Raw genomic sequence first — 18,861 nt, 5'->3', positions numbered from 1 at the left:
GGTGTCAGCACTAGGCAAAGCTTCCTCGATGACGTCATCCAACGACACCTCGCCGCTGATTGCAACGTTGTTGTCAGCCTCCACGTACTCGGCGAAGGTCGTGGTGAGGTTTAAACCCTCGAAATCGGCGGCGGCGAAGCCTGCATTGGCCTCGAGTGGCATCGAGGTTGTTGCGTCCCCAGCAGAGGAGGCAGTTTCTCGTGCTTGATCTCTCGTGCTTGATCTCTTGTGCATAGCCACCGTGCTTGATCGAGTTAGCGATTGTGCTTCACGACACTGCGTTCCACGAACTGGCAATAAAATGCATGGCGTCAACCACAGTGATCTTTTTTTTTTTACGACTTGCTGCACTCCATAGCCGCCAGCCAACGCTGCACTAAGCGTTTCCGGTACCCTAGCTTGACGCACTTAATGATGCCGGCATCCAGTCGCTGCAGCCGGCTTGTGCAGTTGGGCGGGAAAAAAACAACCTTTATGTTCATCAGGCTGGACGTATCGGGTGGGTGGCACAGTGCGTTGTCCTCGAAAAGCAATATTTTCCTCTCCTTAGCGCCTATTTTGTTATCCAGCTGCTGCAAAAAATTGCTGAAGAGCGAAGACGTCATCCAAGCCTTTTTGTTGAAGTGGTAGCTGCATGGCAGCGTCTTCAAGTTCTTAAAGCACCGTGACTTGGCAAACTTTCCAACAACAAGCACGGGCAGCCTCTCGGAACCATCCTCGTTAGCACAGAATAGTGCCGTCACACGCTCTTTACTATGCTTGCCCCCATGACAGCTGTCACCCTTAAATGCAAGTGTTTGGTCGGGCTGCATATGGTAAAAAATACCGCTCTCATCGACGTTGAAAACGTCGCACGGCTTGTATGGAGCAATGATATCCGGCAGCGACTCCATCCACTCGTTCACCGTCGAAACGTCTACGGAAGTGCTTTCTCTGCAGGAGTGGCTGTACACAATCCTGTTTCGTTTTTTTAAAGCGATCCAGCCCCCCGTTCGATGCATGAAAGTTGTCGACGCTCAGACAATGCCACAAGGTCCGCCTTTTCTTTTAGAATGGCGCCGTCAACTTTGATCACAGAGCTCCGTGCTTGATCCAGCCACTTGACGAGAACTTTTTCTAACTTCTCATGCTGTCCTTCTTTTGCCACTTTCCGCTTGAGCCCGAACTTGTTGGCATTCTGCAATATCACCACTTTGTTTGCCAGGATTGTCTTAAGCGAAGGTTCGGGTATCTTAAGGTCCCGGGCAATGCTGGTTTTCGTGGCTCCATGCCGCTTTTCCGCTCCTCGATAATATTCAGCTTATCGCCGAGCGACAGAACTGTCCGCTTTTGGGACATCGTGCGTTGTGTTGCTCTACACAACTCAAAACCTCCGCTGAACACTGATCGCTTACGACGAGGATTACGAGGATTACGACGAAGAACACATGCGATAAACCTAGGCCTTTCCGTGCTACCTTATCGGCAATCTGCTGCTGGGAAACTGGAAGGAGAGGAACACTTCCCCAACGCGACGAGAGGTGATGCCGCTGAGAAGAGAGGGAGAAAGGGATTGTGGGAAAGAAAAGGCGCTATTTCAGTACAGTGAGCGTCGCGGGCAGCTGCTGGTGGGGGAGAGAGAAACGAACGATGACACGAGGCAGGGAAGAAAGCTGCGCCGGAGTGAAACAGTAGAGCGGTACCAAGCACTCCGCATGCGGAGAGACGGAGCAAGGAAAGAGACCCGCAGCACTTTTCTTTCGTCCGCCGTTCCGTGATGCGCTTCGCGAGGGTCGTCCTATAACACGGATCAGGCGTAAAATTGCGTCGGATAACCGGGGTTTTTAATGCATTGCTCCTATGGGGACTTCGCCGGGACTGCGATAATCCGTCGTAAAGCCCGGGTCGCCGCAAAACCGGGGGACGTATAACCGGGGTTCCACTGTATAGCACGGTCACACAGTTGCCACATCCTGGCAACTGCAGCTTACGCAACCATAATCTTTACCAGGAAATGCTTGTGGTGAATGCAATGCGTCAAGGCAAGCTTTCTGGTTCTTTCTTTTTGTCCCGCAAATGGCCAGCGTCGCTGCCACCGCAGCTGCGTGGTTGTGAGTGCCATCTGGTGGCATTTCAAGGCGGCTTCTCCCACTTTCCTACTCGCACTCTCTTTGCTATCACAGTTTTTCACCCCCCGCTGCACTGCACATTCACTTTTTCCTGTTTGTTTGTTTGGTTACGCTTTGGTTTGGTTACGTTTGTTCGCTTGGTTACACCGAGGCACGCCGACACTCCACGCAGGAATGGGCGCCTGAGCGCTGCATTCTAAAGAAGGTATTCTATTGGTGCCACTGGACGCAGCAAAAGAAAGCACTTATTCTCTTCACAGCCTGTAGTTAAGAAGAAAGCAAATACCGTATTTACTTGCATAATGATCCCACTTTTTTGCTTAAAAAATTTACGCATATTCAGGGGTGTGATCACTACGTGTAGTAGATTTTTCGCAAAAATAAAAAAAAACTTTTTTCATCCCGCGTTTGCTGTGGGATGACAACAGGTCAACAAACAGGCGGCTGTCGCTGCAACAGCATGGGACACCAAAACAAAAATGGCGGCTGCTGGGGCAACCCGAACGCGCCAAACGTGACTTTTTTGTTCTCGTGAGTACATTACGTGTATTGAAATAGTTTCTTCGGTATCAGTAATGAATAATATTGTTAACATCGGCAAGTTACCGGCAATAACGTAGCCATGTCCACTTTGTGGGGACAGAAACAGAGATGGGCTTGCTGAGCTGCCAGTGACATAGAAACACATGGCAGGCATGCTGTGAAAACTGCGACATTTGTATTCACTACTATCCTAATATGGCATGTTTCTGCTAAGTATATGCAAATATCTTAGCTGCGTTACAAGCATTGGCGTATGAATAGGGTACACTTCCAATGTAAGAATGTAAACGTAGCTACTCTCATTGCTGCTCGCGATTTATTGTGTGCCCACGAGTGCAGACGAGAGGAATTGAAAGGCGCCTTTTTTGTTGTTGTTGTTGACCACAACCATTATAATGCCTACAAATAATAAAGCCAAGACAAATAGGGTTGGAACAAATGAAATGGGGCATCTGCTTAAGAATCTGTTTGGTGCATGCAGACCGCTTGGTAAGTCTTGAAAAGTCGTTCGCATAGCATTCGACAAATGGTAAGGACGATCATCATTAGCTAGACTTGGCACACGACATCGCTACGGCAAGTTCAAGGTGCAATCATTACGCAGGAAAGAAAAGAAATTGAATTTTGACAAGATTCAGGGGTGCGATCATTATGCGAGGGTAATCCTTATGCAAGTAAATATGGTACTTTTCACCATGTGTTTGCATGCCACTAGTTTCACCATGTCGGAATAGTATGTCACTTTGTTTTATATGAAGTAGGCTTCAAAAATCACGATGCGATGTTTTCTCATAGTCATCCTGCCTTCCGTGCCCCTGAGACACCCAGGCAAATGGCAAAGAAAGGAAAAGTTTAATGCAGGTTTCGTAAGGAGACAACTGATGGAGCAGCATTGTGTCTTACTCTAGACAGCTGCTCATATGTGCCTGCCAGAGACATTTGTACGTGGAAAGGTTCCTGACGATTCATACTAAGTAAGTTTTCTTAATTTCTCATCACATTAAAAAAATGCAAGCAAAACTACATGGGGCTCTTTGCAGTAGCAGTAGCCAGGAAAGGCTGTCCACAAGTGTAGTGGCTCCGCCTTCATCGGAGGCTTGCCACTTCCAACATGAAAATGACGAGGGTAATGCCCTTGGTTTTCAACTGACCTTCAAGGGAGACCTTCTTGGGGGTGAGCGCCTGGACATGGTAGGGGCCATCCGTGCTTCGCCGGTACTTCTGGCGGCCACCACGAACCCTGTCTAACCGGACCCCTGCAAGAAGTTTGAAAGAAGAAATAAGCTTTCCAGTTTTCACCCATAAGAAAGTATTGACACGGCAGCAGCTGAAATGCTATGCGCAGGAAGTCTTACACTGCATCCTGCAGTAGCAGTTGCAGCAAACATTCTCAGATGCAAAACAAGCAATCAGCCTTCAAGAAGAAAAAAGAAGAAATCTTTATTCAGTGATAGCCCGAGCCGTCTTCGTTTGTAGAGGCGGCGCACCCTGGCGCTGGACAACTGAAGAGAGACGGCACCTTTTTTTTCCCCTCTTCTTTCCCATCTTGCCTTTTTGCTTCTTATAGCTGGCGTCGCTTAAAATCTTTCACTTTGTTGCTGGCTTATGGACAAGTAGCAGAGCGTGGCTCAGCGAATAATAAAGAAACAGTCAGTCACAGTAGCCAGCAATGTAAACATTATCTCCAGGCAACGTATTCTCTCATCTAGCCACGGCTTGGTGGTTGAGAGGTAAAGGTTGGCATGTTGTGGGTCCGGAGCGCAAATCCTAGTGTGGCATTGTAGATTCTTTCTTTCTTTTTTCATTACTTCATTATAAACACCTCTCACAAAGTGCTCTAGGATTTCTATGGTGGACATTAAAATTATTAGGCGAGTGAGCCAATGACAGCTACTGCTGTAGAAGAGAGGCAGACAGTGCAACAGTGGCAGCCTCATGTACCTGTCTTTCCTATACCACCAAGTTGCATACAGATGCACCGACCACCAGCACTCAAACATTTTGGACGTTTTAAGTATGTGCAATTTCTTTCTTAACACTGTTTGCGTGAGGGTGGAAAATGAAATGTGTCAGGTACAGTCGAACCTCGCTATACCGAAGGCACATCTAACACTAAAATACCTTCACTGTATCGATAATTGTTATAAGCATATATTCATTGCATGCCAGTTTTGGCAACCAATGCTTTAGGTTTGCTCTGCTATATCCGATAATTCGTTCCATCCATGTTTTGTCACATTGAGGTTCAACGGTAGGTATCTGGGGCATCTCCTCGCAAATCTTCTACAAATAAAAAGTTTTTCAATTACCTTTGTATGAACAGATGTAACGACAATCAAACACTGACACTGTCACACCTTCTCAATCCTCTTTCTTTTCTCTCGTATTTTTACAATCGAACTGCAATTGAAACTGCTCCCATGGCCACAGTAAATGGGGCCTGCCATGCTCCGCCAATCACCTCATCGAACTTTTGAAGTGGTACGAATTCGTGACAATGTGGCATGTGACCATTACGCCCCTCAATCTCAAGAAAGGATACCCAGTGTCGGCACAGTGGTCTCATTCTCTGCCACTGATGGTGACAAATGCTGACCAGGGATGAGATTCTGCCATTTTTACTTCTGACCAATGAGTTTAAATGGATGTAAAGGACTGTGAAAAAAGTGGTGGAGATTTCTGGAAGTTGAAGGTAAGAGTGGGCAGTCTTTTGAAAGAAACTGTATGCTCCCTACAGTGAAAACAAGGAACAGTATTTGGCCCACACGTTTGTGACAGTACCAGGCAGGTCTACTTAACATGGTGAGGATGATGATGATTGGAGTTTATTGGTGCAAGGGCCAGAAGTGGCCAAACCACGCCAAGGCTATGATAACAAACTGGCACTGCTAAATGAATAATGATCGAGAAGTGGATGAAAGACGGCTGTACAGAGGCCTGAAAGATATTCTTTGGAAAGTGCGTAAATATATTCATAATACTTAAGATGTTCAAAAACGTGTTGTAAGACGTACTTTAGTCTTTATGTAGGTGCCCTGTACCTCCACATGGCCTTCGTGAAAAGAGGCACACTTTAACGTAATAACAATTCCTGGTTAACAGCAGAATTACTTCAAAATGTTTAAAGTTGAGAGATGCGCCTGTGTGGAACCTCTCACTCAACTTAAAACAACAGGAAGTCTGAACAATTCGGTAAGAAGTCATGATTTGAAACATGTGTGCCTTCATGTCTACTGTGCGTAGCCTTTTCAAACCATAAGCCCTTTTCAAATCTCGTCAGTTGTCTTCCCCAGGCAAACAAGCATCGCTTTGCTTTACTGCACGGGTTTCCGCAAATCTTCCATAATTCCACAGCCTAGCCACATGAAGAAGACAGAAGGAAGGAAGTTTGAAGGTTCAAGGCAACAACTCCAACACCAGTCACACCTCCATGCATGCACAAAGGCAGCCAGCCGTCTTTGGCGCGCTGCGATGGCATCGGGAACTAAAAGCGGCTCAACTGCTGCTCGAGAGACGGCAAGGCCAGAAGCGTGACAAGTGGTCGTGCAAAACTCAAGGCCCCGGGCAACGTTGAAAGAACGAGAGGAGGAGAAGGAAAACAAGGAATCAAAGAAAGTTCACAAGATGACAACAAGATGCATCGCAGCAGCTGAGCCCCTCCAAACCGCTGCCGGCAAAAGCGGTTATAGCGCAGCATAGACTCAAATGACAAAAAATCCCGGGTCGGTGTTCTGTTTGCGGAACCAACAACCAACCGAAAACAGGCCCCTGGCACCCAGCCAACCCCAACCCTTCGAGGCCTCGGAAACAAGAAGGAGCTTGGCTTTCGTCACGACCCCTTTCCCTTCTGAGCTGCCGCCGCGTGCACTGCTGAATTGAGAAGAGAGCCTTTGAAGACGCATCGGCCCGGTTCCAAATGGTGGCAGCTGCCGTCGCAGAGCTAAGCTTGTGGCAGCAGGTATATTCGTACAAACTCCCCAAGCCCCCCCCCTAGTTCCGCCGCTTTTCAAGGTGGCAGTCTTCTCGGGCACGCCATGCTGCAGCCGAGTAGGTTGGTCCGAGATTGTGGCGTGCGGTCTTGGCAAAGCTGCGAGGGGACACACCCTGCGATCACGAAGGCGTTCTGGTCCACAAGAATGCCAGGTTGCCCATCGGCCTTTTTAGGTGTGCACAAGGTGGCTCCGTGTCCCTGTAGGGTTCGCCCTTGGTTGACATATCATAGCAGCATGTCCTGTACTGTGCCAGCAGCGCAAAGAATCAGGCTGGTTGGTTATTTGTGGCCTCAAGCCTTACAGCAAAAAAGAGCACCAAGACAAAGACAGCGCGGAGAACACTTGTGTCCATTTTGCCATTGTCCGTCCTCGAGCGGTTGTGCACTGTAGTGCAGCAGTACATCGTTCATACATTTAAAAAAAAAAAAAACGCGAGAAAAAACATACCAACTCGGGAAACATACGATCCGAAGCAACTAAAAAATGTGACCGACTCAACTGTGCTTGTCATCTATGTAATGGGAAGCGTTGCGTCAATCATCGCAGCACGAGGCATGAGATGCCGACGCGCGTCGAGCTGGTGGAAAATAAGCGCAACTCTATTGGGTCAATTTTTGTGTTCTCGATCATGAACGTTGGTACCGCGAAATGATATGCAATGGGATCGTATCAATGAGGTTCTACTGTATTTAGGTTCTCCCCTCTTGCAACTCAAGAATGATAACATTGTGTGAGCACTGCTATTAGAGCAAGATCAAGCCTTAAGCAACCTTATTGGTTTGCTCTCCAGGAGTATCAAGAGCTAAGCACGACAGCAACGTGCAAGGAAAATGCATCACAGAACTTTGGAAAAAAGGTGTGTTGTAAGTATACTGGAGATTATCGTTTTAATCGTACCCTTGTCAACATGGTTGCGATGTATGTGGCTTACGGTCACTCCAATCGGAACCGGGTTCTCCCTTTCATGACCTATGCCAATAACTCTGCACTGCAACCTACCAACGCCTCCTCTCCTTTCTTTCTTCTTTATGGATGAGGACCTCCCCATTTCACGGACACCATCCTCCCTTATGGGCCCAACTCTCTGAAGTGACACCTATCTCGGAAGCGGCTATTCATGCTGAAGAACATCGTCACTTCGCTCGCTTGTTTACCGCCCAAGATCAGTGGTGCCAAAAATCTCGCAACAATGCATCCGCTTCTAGTGCTCCGCCATTTCCCTGAAATACTGGTTTGGCTCTGGGTCTTGTCCTGTTGCGTCCATGGCCATGAGAAGGGCCAAACCGCAACATATTGTCACCAGACGACAAAGATGTAATTTTGCATCTCAAATACGCATAAAGCATGTGATGGTATCACAGTTCCCAAACTCAATAGAGCGAACAAATAAATTAGGACATCCAACCGACTTCAGAATACTATCTATTTACAAGTTATATGCTACTGCAAATACGCAACTATGTTTTCTACTTCTCACATTAGAAATATGAAATTGTATTACTATTTCCAGCAGCTGTGCCTGAACACATGCATTTTGCTTCCGTAACTTATACGTTCGCAGCCAGAAAACAAAGTGTCTGCGAGCCCCGATGCTCTGAACAGAGCTGAACACTGCTCAAGGTCCCCTCGCGCCTTTCACACAATGTACAATAGACCGTCAGGCTGACCCCCTGCTGCCAGTAACAATGGCGACTGCGGTGCTGAAATCGTATTTCAAAGCACGCATCTGCTCGGCTGCACGACAGCTAAGCTTGCCTCGAGTTACTGAAGCACTGCAAGTGCCAGCTGGCTTAGAGCTAAGAGGCCCACCTGGTGTTATTGCTCTAGCACGTTTTCGGGAGTCCTCGCAGGCCCCCACGTCGAGAAGACTCCAAGAAAAGTTCAGGAGGATCTGCACCACTTTCAACAGCTGCTCACCACTGATAGTGAAGAGCTGCCAGTAGCCTTAACTAGTGAAATGTGGTGATGGGCGAGGATGGTTGGTTAGTTTAGTGTAAAACAATGCAACCCACAACACAAAACAGGTGAAGAATCACACAACAGGAGTAATTTTTTTGTGATAAAAATACTGTGCGATTCTAGAAACCATGTGAAGAAACTGTACTGCCAACAGCTATGAGGCCGTATGCTTGCTCCTCAATGAAGGCATTTTTCACTATTTATCGTAGACTGTGCGTGCCTCACTGCCTAGGTGCTCAGATTACTTTTGAATCCATGGGAAGACATAGTCAAGACGTGTTTAGCCCAAAACCAAGGTGTTTTGTCCAAACACTGTGAGGATAGCAAGGTGGGCCAGTGAAATTGCTAACATAAGCAGCAGGTTTCGTATCTTCACTGGAACCCTCACACTGGCTCCACAGCTCCAGCCACACGTCCACCACCATCTCCAACTCACTGCGACACTACCCTTGCATTCCACAAGGCGCACGAACACAGAAGACGTTCCGTCCCGTGACGTTGATCTCTGAACCACTGAAACTAGGTATGATGCACGAGACACGAGACACCCACCTTCCTTGAGCATGCCCATCTTGAGGCACTTCTGAAACCGGCAGGCCTGGCACGCCTTGCGCCGCCGCTTGTTGATCTCGCAGTCACTCGAGGCGGGACATGTGTACTCAATGTTGCCTGCAGCAGAGAGTGAACAGAGAGACAGAGGGCGGGAACCACATTTATGACGATGTCATTGCTAGCCGATGTGTAACGACACATCAGGGCACCGTTCCTCTGACCTTGCTGCGTTAAAGGAACTTTAAATGGCAGCACTAAATCAGACTAGACTGTTTGAGTTTTCTTTTGAAACAATATCTTCATTAGTTGGGTGCAAAAAAAGAAAGGTTCATTATTTCGGAGGACAGTGAAGACCAAACCTTCTTTTATTGAATATCACACCAGAACACAGCACCGGCCATGTCAGCATGCCATCACGGATTTCAAATCACGCCTTCACGCTTGAGAAGTTTTGGAGCAAGAACAGTGCTTGAAATTTCCCAAGTTGAGTCCATCCCTTCGCCTATGCCAGGCATAAATTGAAAGCTTAAAAGCTCACAACAGCCGCTGACTGCAAAATATTTGGTCCCCACAACGCTTAACCAGCACGACTGTAAAACAGAGGGAGAGGTTAGTGATGAAATAACTGCACGAGGAAAGCAGTGCTCGACCAGACTCTGTTTACCGCCATAAATCAAGTCCCCCGGCTCAACGTTCAGACACGGCAGGTGCCAAGATGCACAAGATTAGCGAGGCACCGTGGCTTTGCAGAGCAGAGGAGCCGTGACACGAGCCAAGGCTGGCCGCTCCAGGAAAATTAGAATGCACACGACTTTGGCCCCGAGCCAGCTGTACCGCAGGATCTCCCGGCGACAACAAGCCAAGACAAAACCTTTCCGCACACTGTGGCTTCTATGCAGTTCTGCGAGATGTTTGCATTTCAAAAGTTGTGTCGTGAAAAATATTTTCTGCCCAAATACTCTCGCAGTGGCGCCACAATTTCAGGAGTTTGTTACAGTGTGGGAAGGTCATACTACTGCACATTAAGAGATACTTGCTTAGCTTGGAAAATTAAGGTTACTGTTGTGGCAGAGCTACCTCAACCCTAGGGAACCCCCCCCCCCCCACAGGGATCACACCGCATTCCATTTCACACATAGTAGGCAATGGTACAATTGCTAAGTGACTTCTCCCACTGGTCGCATTTGTGACCAGGAAATAGCACATCACACACGGAAGAAAGATACAGGCAGGCACCACGTAATGCAATGTAACAAAAGGCCACATACATTTATGCCGCAAGATATGACCTATTTATTACATGGCAGGTATTGCAGATCTGATCCTATCTATCTCCAAATGTGAGGAGTAACACATTTCTGCGGCCAATGGCCACAGTGCACCATGTACACTCAGAAGTGAAACACAGTACATTGCGTAACGGAAGCACAAAGGTTCAAAAATAAAACGCAATTTGACGTAATCATATAGCCACAATTTGTAGTTGTAGTATGTTACGTCATGATTCCATTAAAAGTTCGAAGGTCCAAAACAACTTAACTACAAAATGCGCAATGTGACACTTGTGTGATCGCAATATTTGTGTACTTTCCACAGGGTTACCTGCTAAGCATAAGAATGGGGTATATAAATTTGCAATGACCAAACCATCAGAAACAAAGTGTACCCTGACAAAACAGGAAAAAACAAAAATGAAGCATGGTTTAGACAAAGCTCATGGCCAAAAGAAATAATGCGAGAGCATATGCCCTCTCTCGTGGTGGGGAAATGAGCGAAGTGCCAGGCCCCGTTCTAGCAGCCCCTGCTTTAGCGTGTTGAACTGAAACTTTGGCCTTTCAAGTTTTCATTCCAGTTCAGTGAAAACGGCCAAGTTCCAGTTCATCTTACAAAGTGAAAAAACTAATGGCAGTTTATGCTTGTTTGCATAACCTAAGGACCGCTGATTACAGGAAAACATGACATTTATTTTGTACAAAAACTCAACGATGCTCCCGCTACAATCCCAGCTCACCCTGGATGGTCCGCTTGAAGAAAGCCTTGCAGGCCTCGCATGATGCCACCCCGTAGTGGTAGCCCGAAGCCACATCCCCGCACACCAGGCACAACCGCCGCGGTGAGTTGCCTCCACCACCCCCGCCGCCGGTGTGGTGGTTGTTGTTGTTGTGGTGATGCCCCGAGGAGCCCCGTGTGGTGTGGCCGCCACCTGCTTGGAAACGGGATACTGTAGTTGGACCCGGTTATAACAAAACAGGCTCGTGCACTGAAAATGGTTCGACATGTCAGACAATTCTGTACATCCCAATTCACCTGCAATGAATTTAAACTCTTGTGATGCGTTTGCTATGTACTGACTTGTCCTCACAAGGGGAGAAAAAAACAAAAACAAAGGACAACAATGATTGGAAACAAATCTATGCAGCAGTCTTTAGTCATGCCATGAACTGTTTCTCATTGTCACTAAGAATGGAATTCCTGCAAGATCTACAAGATCTTGTAGGATCTTGTACCTACAAGATCTTGCTTCAATACGCTTCTTGCATGTTTCCGAGAGTTTTTGCATGCAAGATCAGGGCACTGGCAGAAGACCCTTTGGGTTAGATATATTCAATGCTTAGTTGGTTACAAGAGTTATTTCACATGAGTATGGCCCAGCTATATTTCACTTGTTTGATATTAAAAAAGAACTAATTCACTTTATCCGGGTTTGTTAATTTCAGATTATATTTGGTCTCAACTGTTGCTCAGCTCATTCTCTAGCCAGCCAGCCGACTCTCAGTGAAACACCTCCGTGGAGAGGGGGCCACAGCACAATTTTCACTAAGTATCAGGCAAGTTTAAGAAGGGTGAAGGCGATTTCTTGTGACATGTGGATTAGGAAACCGGCATCAAAAGATGTACCAAGTAGCTATCCTGTAGAATATTAAAGGAGTTCTTTTTCTTCTAAATAAACCAAAAGTCAAACGGAGCTGTAATGAACAGGCGAAACAAGGCAACTTTCCCCTAGCAACTGTCACAATAAGACGGCTTAAATAACAGAAGTGAACCATGGTCGCAGATCGTATTTTTAATAAAAAATGTGCCAGACCCTGCTGGTAAACAGATCAAAATGAGCTAAATCCATCCACCAAATAAGACAGCGTCTTCCAAATAATGTAACTACGACAGCATGGAAGTCTCGTTGAAAGTTGCGTCACTTATTTTGTTACTATCTTCAGCCATGCTCAAGAAAAGAGATCCTGAAAGAGAATGTACATAGAAGGCTGCTTATGCTATCAAGGAGTCAAACTAGTATATAGCTAAATCTCGATATAACGAATTACGCGGGACTGCCGAAAATCGTTCATTATTTTGAAATATCATTGTAATGAAAAACTTGTGGTTATAAGCCAGTGGACAAACCTAGAAATTAAAATGACGTACCTTGGCGGTAGATGCGTGTACAGACAAGCATACTCTCAAATAAAAATGTTTTACTCACTTCACAGCTGCTTTATTTGAAGAAATCTGATTTTCTTCTGGCGCGTGCAGCACACACGACCGATTAGGAATGCATCTACATCTTCCACTTTGCGCAATACCTCATCGGGTATGTCACTGCACCGAGCGATGAAAGTGCGGACTTTGTTCATGCGCACTAAAACATCAATGTTCGACACGATCTCGTCTTCTGCGTTCGGTGACCCCCAGTCGCCTTCTTTCGGGTCGTCGTTGTCACCGGAGACGTTGCGAACGCAGTTAACAATCTCTTCGGTTGTCAGGTCAGCCGCCATTATTGCTGCGCTGTCGCTCTCCACGTACTCGTCGAAGCAAGAGACTGTGGGCAGCAGTTACGCAACCTCAGTCCACAGGTCTCCTAGGTTGTAGGTCTCCTAGGTTGTAGGTCACCTAGGTTGTAGGTCACCTAGGTTGTAGGTCACCTCCAGGTCATCTTCAAGCTGCAAAGGCGTTTTGACAAGCCCTGCTCTTTGCTAGCAGTTGCTAATGATGGACGCCTTCAAGGTCCACCAAGCTACTGTGAGCATTTCTGCTGCCTGACGAATATTGATTGCAGTCGGCTGCTTTACGCGGAGTTTGATAATCAATCGCTGCACAAGGCGCTTACAAAATTCTGCTTTCGCACTCTTTATAATGCCCTGGTCTAGCAGTTGCAGCAAGGACATGTTGTTTGGTGGCAGAAATTCGAAGCGAATGTGCATCAAGCGAACATTCACAAAGTGAGCAGAGCAGTTGTTTACACCCAATAGAATTCTTCGGTCATCCCTCCTCACTTGGTCGTCGAGTTTGATGAGCCACTCCGAAAAGAGTTCTCTGGTCATCCAGGCTGGTTTGTTGACACAGTAGTCGCATGGTAATGACATGACATTTTTCATGCAGCGAGGCTTCGAGTACTTGCCGATGACGAGCGGTTTAATTTTCTTCGTGCCTGTTGCATTGCAGCAGAGAAGGACTGTCACGCGAAGATTCGACTTCTTCCCTCCGTTGCACTGCTGCCCTCTGAAGTGCATCGTCCTCCAGTCTGGCAGGAGCCGATAAAAACATGCGGTCTCATGCGTGTTGAAAATATCCTCTTCAGAGTACGATTCAGTCACCTCTAGAAAACGATCAATGTGCCAGGAATCTGTGTCTTCTGTGTCAGCAGCCTTTTCGTCGCCCGAGACTACCTGCCAAGTTATTGCGTTCCTTTGGTGGAAAAAAAATTCAACCCGCACTGGCGTCGAACCCAGTTGTTCAAGTGCATCGGCAAATTCGCTGGCTTTTTTTTTTTTTTGAGCATTGGGCCAGACACGGGAACATTTTGCAGTCTGGCATCTTTGAACAACATGAGAACAGCTTGGTCCACATTTTGAAAGTTTCCCAGTTACAGCCGTTTCCTTGTAGAAGTGAGTTGCGATTCCCCGTGCAGCTTAACAATCTTGCCTCGGTCTTTGGTCACGACGGTCGATGGGGAAATGCCACACTGTCTGCACACGTCGATTTGCTTCTCTCCCTACGCCAATTTCCTGCAATACGTCCAATTTGTCCTGAAGCGAAAACTGCGTTCGCTTCTTTTTGGCACCGTTGCTAGCTGCATTCATCGTTGGATCTCGCACAAACATCGCCAAACCTTTGTCGTGAAGTTCTTGGTGAAGCAGTTGGCGCTCGGCATGGTGATGATGATAGCTACTGCACTCGTGGTTTCTGTTTCACGCGAGAGTTGCGGCGCTGTTACTCTTAGCCAAATTCGTAATACTGAGGTTCCTCGGTTATAAAGGGTAAAATACACTATGTGCCTCATTCTGAAATATGTGCTGTATTGAAATTCGCAGTTCTGAAATATTTTCACATTGAAAATATAGGCAATCTGGCGGGGATGTTCAAAATTTCGTAAATTTGAGAAATTAGTTAATGTGGGATTCCTAGTAACGAGATTTGACTGTATAGAGAGTGCTCTCTACATATATTATTCCCAGTGTTTATGAAGCATAGCAGTCACCCTAATTTCCAATGTTCTAATGGCTTTTAGACTGAAATAATATAGAACCATATGTGATAATCGTTTTCAACAGTTTCCGGACCCAAACTGCATAAAACTAGGTGTGAGACCAGGCAAGTCTCACACTCTGCATACTCACACTCACACAGTCTCTGCATAAACTAGATATGAGACCAGGCAAGTGTTTCAGTTAGCTGGAAAGTCAACTGGAAAAGAGTAAAATCAAAGGTTTGCGCCCAAATATTGCTATAATTTGCTGCACAATTTTTTCATTTCACGTTGATGCAAAGTTTCTCTAGCTGACATGTAAGACATATAATAGCTTGTATAGCTTTGCATTTCGATTCAATAACAAATTTTTGTCGATTTTCTCAAGTTGACTTTCAGTGGATATGACTCAGTTAAAAAAAAATGAAAGAAAACGTTTATACACCTACCACATGAACCTTACCATTCGTAATGTCATTATATATGAGTTTGCAGCTACACACATACATTTAATGACACTAAACATAGCAACGATTAAAGCCCCCAGTAAATGCCGCAAGTTTTTCTGCCAATCATTATGTCATCAAGAAGTGTTATTTGGTGGAGCAAAATTTTATAAAATGCCACTAACGTTAATAGGCTTACCTTATGCATCATTATTTCAGTTTGCTTCAGAAAAAAAAATTTTTTTATTTGCAGCCGTAACTGCTAGCATTAGGAGTTAGAGTATGGATTTGACGAACTAACGAGGGACAAGGATGCACTATGCCTCAAGTGGTAGCACGTTTAAATGCCACTGAGTATGCACCTGTAGCACCGCTGAAATAGCATTAAACTTCAAGGCATTAAGAAGTTAATGCCATTTCTTGTGCCCACATGGCACAAGAAAGTCTTGCAGAACACTGCTCTGTTAAGAGGGTGTCTACAACATGGGCATTTCTAAATTCCCTGATTTTTTTCCAGGTTCTCCCCGACACTTTATGAGAACTATGAAACTCTACGGAACTGGAGGTACAGGTGCAGAGAAAGAAGGATAATGGTGGTCTATAAGCCCAGCCAATAATTTTTCACCAACTACTTGCTACCAGTAAGCTGTAAACCCGGCAGATTTCACCATCACATTTGACGGAATCACAGGTTTTGCGATATTCCCTCCACCCAGCCAGGCTGGGTCACACTCGCAAAACCAGCAAAAGACAACCTTATTTCCTAGTTTGCATAGGTTCAGTTCACAACTCCGCTTCATTCTGATGTACCACTAGCTAGCTCCACACCCCTGTGGGTACACATTTCCCTAACTCAAAGCAACGGGGGGGGGTCTGAATGCTTAATCATCGATGGCTTCCCCAAAAATTCAGTTTTCGAGGTCTTTCCCAATGGTAGACAACACCGTTAAGCATAGCTGTTGGGTCACTATGGCCTGCCAGCAAGCTGTTCTTGCCATTAAAGAAAGAAGGAAGTAAGGAAGAGGCCGGACGCACTCGAGCCGTGACCCGTGACAGGTGGGGAGGGAGGTGCCTGGTGCGTGACGCTGGTGGTGGATGAGCAGGAGAACTCGTGGGGGCTGAGGGGCGGCGACAGGCTGGGCGAATGGCACTGCAGCTTGCGGGGCGCCGCGTCACCCGGCGACAGGGACGACGAGGACGAGTACATGGTCAGCTCGTACGGCTCCTCCTCCTGCTTCACCAGCCCAGAGGACGCCATCTAGGTCCCTGCACGGGAGAAGAGAGGAGGCAGAGGGCCACACATTCAGGAAACGACGGTGTTCACCACAAACCATAAATGGCAGAGAGAGGTGCGGTTGAAGGACACGTTGTGCCACCAATTAGGATGCACACACACACAAGCAAACACCACTGAGGCTAACAAGCAGTTTTGTCAGAACTCTGGTTCCTGCAATAAGGTCGCACGCGCATACGAGGTTCGTAGCAGCTTTTGTAGAAAAGATATAACAGGAGTTTTCAAGAGCTAGCAAGGCATTTGCAAAGTATTTTCGAAGACTAATGAACCATGATACCTGACAGGCTTGAAAACGAAACATTAGCTTAAACAAGCAAACACTTTTTTTTTTTTTGAACACAGAACGAGGTCGTGCTAGGAAGCCCTTTCCCATACACAAACCATCCCCACAAACAAGAAGGCTCCTTACCGCAAAGATGATAATAGGATTATATTAGCTTGACTCTTGGATTGCATAAACCTTCTGGTCAAGCACCCTACTAAAGCCCACAAAGCTCAGCCAGAAGTAAAATTCAAGAATTTCTATGCACTCTGTTAAGAGGAAGCTTTAGCTAGGAGGCTCCCATCTCTTGGGCCCAGTCAAGCTGTTCCACACAGCTTGTTACCCAAGAGCTTCGACCATGTGTATGGCGAAATAAAAATGAACTGAATTGAATTGACACACACGGAAAAGGAGAAATAGTCTTGGCAACCACTACACTAAATTTGATGAGAGTTGTTGCATTTAAAAGGAAAAGTTGAAGTCTAGTGACTGTTGCTAGCGAATCTTTTATTTAGATCACCAACATACTAATACAAAATTGTTGAAAATCGCACATTTTCACTAAACGAAACTATCTAGTTACATCTCTGTAACTCAGCAACGAAAAGGGATATCCCAATTCTGCAAATTGCATCTAATAGAACATCTAAAGAGAACAAAATTGTTGTATTATATAGGGGCTGTCGAATAGACCACTAATATGCGAGAAGGACTTTCGCAATACCGTTGTAAACAATGTAACAAATTTAAGTAAGATATAGCATGCTAAATTAAATTTGTCTACTTCGGATGATCTAATGCATGCAATTTACAGAACTGCAACATTTGTTTTTGGTGCACAGCTACAATATTGCTTTTTTTTTTCAAATTTACCAATTTGTGAAAATTCCTTTTAAGAGTTCAAGTCTTCAATCAAAATTTTGCTTTCAATAGTCACTAGAATTTAACTTTCCCTCTCAGATGCACCAAGCTTCAAAAAATCGGCCAAGTGGTTATCTCAGGAAAGCGTTTCTGCTTTTTAAGTGTATTTGAATAGGCAGCACCGGAGTTACGGGCCTGAGCTAAAGCTTCCTCTCCAGTGCTTTTTTAAGGACTTCAGAATGAAAGCTTTACATTTAAGGATTTTTTTCAAGGCTTGCCAAGCAAGCCTTGAAGTTCCAGCGACGACAGCGCCCCCTGTCCGACGTGCCGGCAACCCTGGCTGCCCGGTGTCAACTGCGCGGACGCTAGCCAATGCGCGCCGCACGTGTGTACGGGCAGCATCCGGTACGGACCAGTGACGTGACAATAGAGAATTTTAGTGCGTCCGGTATTCCGGCAAGCGCGGGCGGTTTGCCGGATGAGCGGGGGCGTAAACGCAAGCGGCCAGATTGGTGGCGCCAGCTGGTGGTGCAAAGCTCAACCAACTAAACACAGAGCAAATTACTATAGTCTTCTTAGCTGCTGGTGTAAATTTTCGACAACGGCGTAACCGTGTTCACAGATACGCCGCTGCCAGAGATTTGCACCAGCAGCGGAGCAGGATATAGTGGGTTACTGCAGTTTTATCTCTGTGTTTGTCTGGTTGGACTCTACGCCACCAGGCGGCTGCACCGCTCCGGCCGCTCGCGTTTACGCCCCCGTTTGCCGGAATAGCGGACAGGCTGAAAGTCTCTGGTGACACTAGAACGGTACGCGATAGCGCAATACCGGGCCTCGGGGCGAAGTCGTTCCGTCAAATTTAGGCTAGACGCCCGGGATCTCTCGGCGTCGCGGCGAAAGCGCAGTCGGATCACACATCACGGAACGCGCCGACTGACAAGCGCATTGGGCGCAGCACACACAAATGATCGACGCACCATTAGCGTGGCTTCCCTGGCTCCGCAACACCCCGATGTGTTCCGTTTGATGACTGGGAAATTAGGCGGCAGTTCAGTTGTGGTGGTTTGTCACACAGATGAAATGATGCTGTCTCGTTCGACAGCAATGAAGGGAAAAGAAGAAGAAGAATTCGGTATCTGCCTTTTGCGCGAGCCCGGCAAACGTCACAGGCCATGTTGTTGTTGTTCTTGTTGTTGACGATGATGATGATGTTGGTGTCCAGCGAATTATGTCGTATGAGTCATTACCACTATGGCGGATAGACCAAGAAATGGGCGGATTATTGCAAATAAATTTTCAGGACTACTATGAGTAAACGTTAATTGTTGACAGGCGAAATCGTGTTAAAATGAGAAGAATGACAACAGTAAGCATTAGGGGCGG

General features: G+C 46.5%; 1 protein-coding gene across 3 annotated transcripts in view; it reads right to left on the bottom strand.

The window, feature by feature from the left end:
- The window catches only part of LOC142564574 (steroid hormone receptor ERR1-like), a 140,704-nt gene that overhangs the window by 24,840 nt on the left and 97,003 nt on the right, over positions 1-18,861 (bottom strand). Inside the window, exons 1-5 of one of the 3 annotated variants that reach the window (XM_075675627.1) lie at positions 18,456-18,621; positions 16,097-16,327; positions 11,166-11,357; positions 9,155-9,271; positions 3,803-3,907 (exon numbers count right to left, since the gene is read on the bottom strand). In XM_075675627.1, coding sequence (XP_075531742.1) covers positions 3,803-3,907; positions 9,155-9,271; positions 11,166-11,357; positions 16,097-16,319 — 637 coding nt within the window. In that variant the 5' untranslated portion in view covers positions 16,320-16,327; positions 18,456-18,621. Of the gene's footprint in view, positions 1-3,802; positions 3,908-9,154; positions 9,272-11,165; positions 11,358-16,096; positions 16,328-18,455; positions 18,622-18,861 lie in introns of those variants that run through there. The other 2 variants (XM_075675626.1, XM_075675628.1) reach the window with 2 other exon arrangements.

This window comes from Dermacentor variabilis, chromosome 11 (genome assembly GCF_050947875.1).
Source record: "Dermacentor variabilis isolate Ectoservices chromosome 11, ASM5094787v1, whole genome shotgun sequence".
NCBI classification, from domain to species: domain Eukaryota; kingdom Metazoa; phylum Arthropoda; class Arachnida; order Ixodida; family Ixodidae; genus Dermacentor; species Dermacentor variabilis.
The sequence above is the reverse complement of the archived record's forward strand: the minus strand, read 5'-3'. Positions and strand labels throughout refer to the sequence as shown.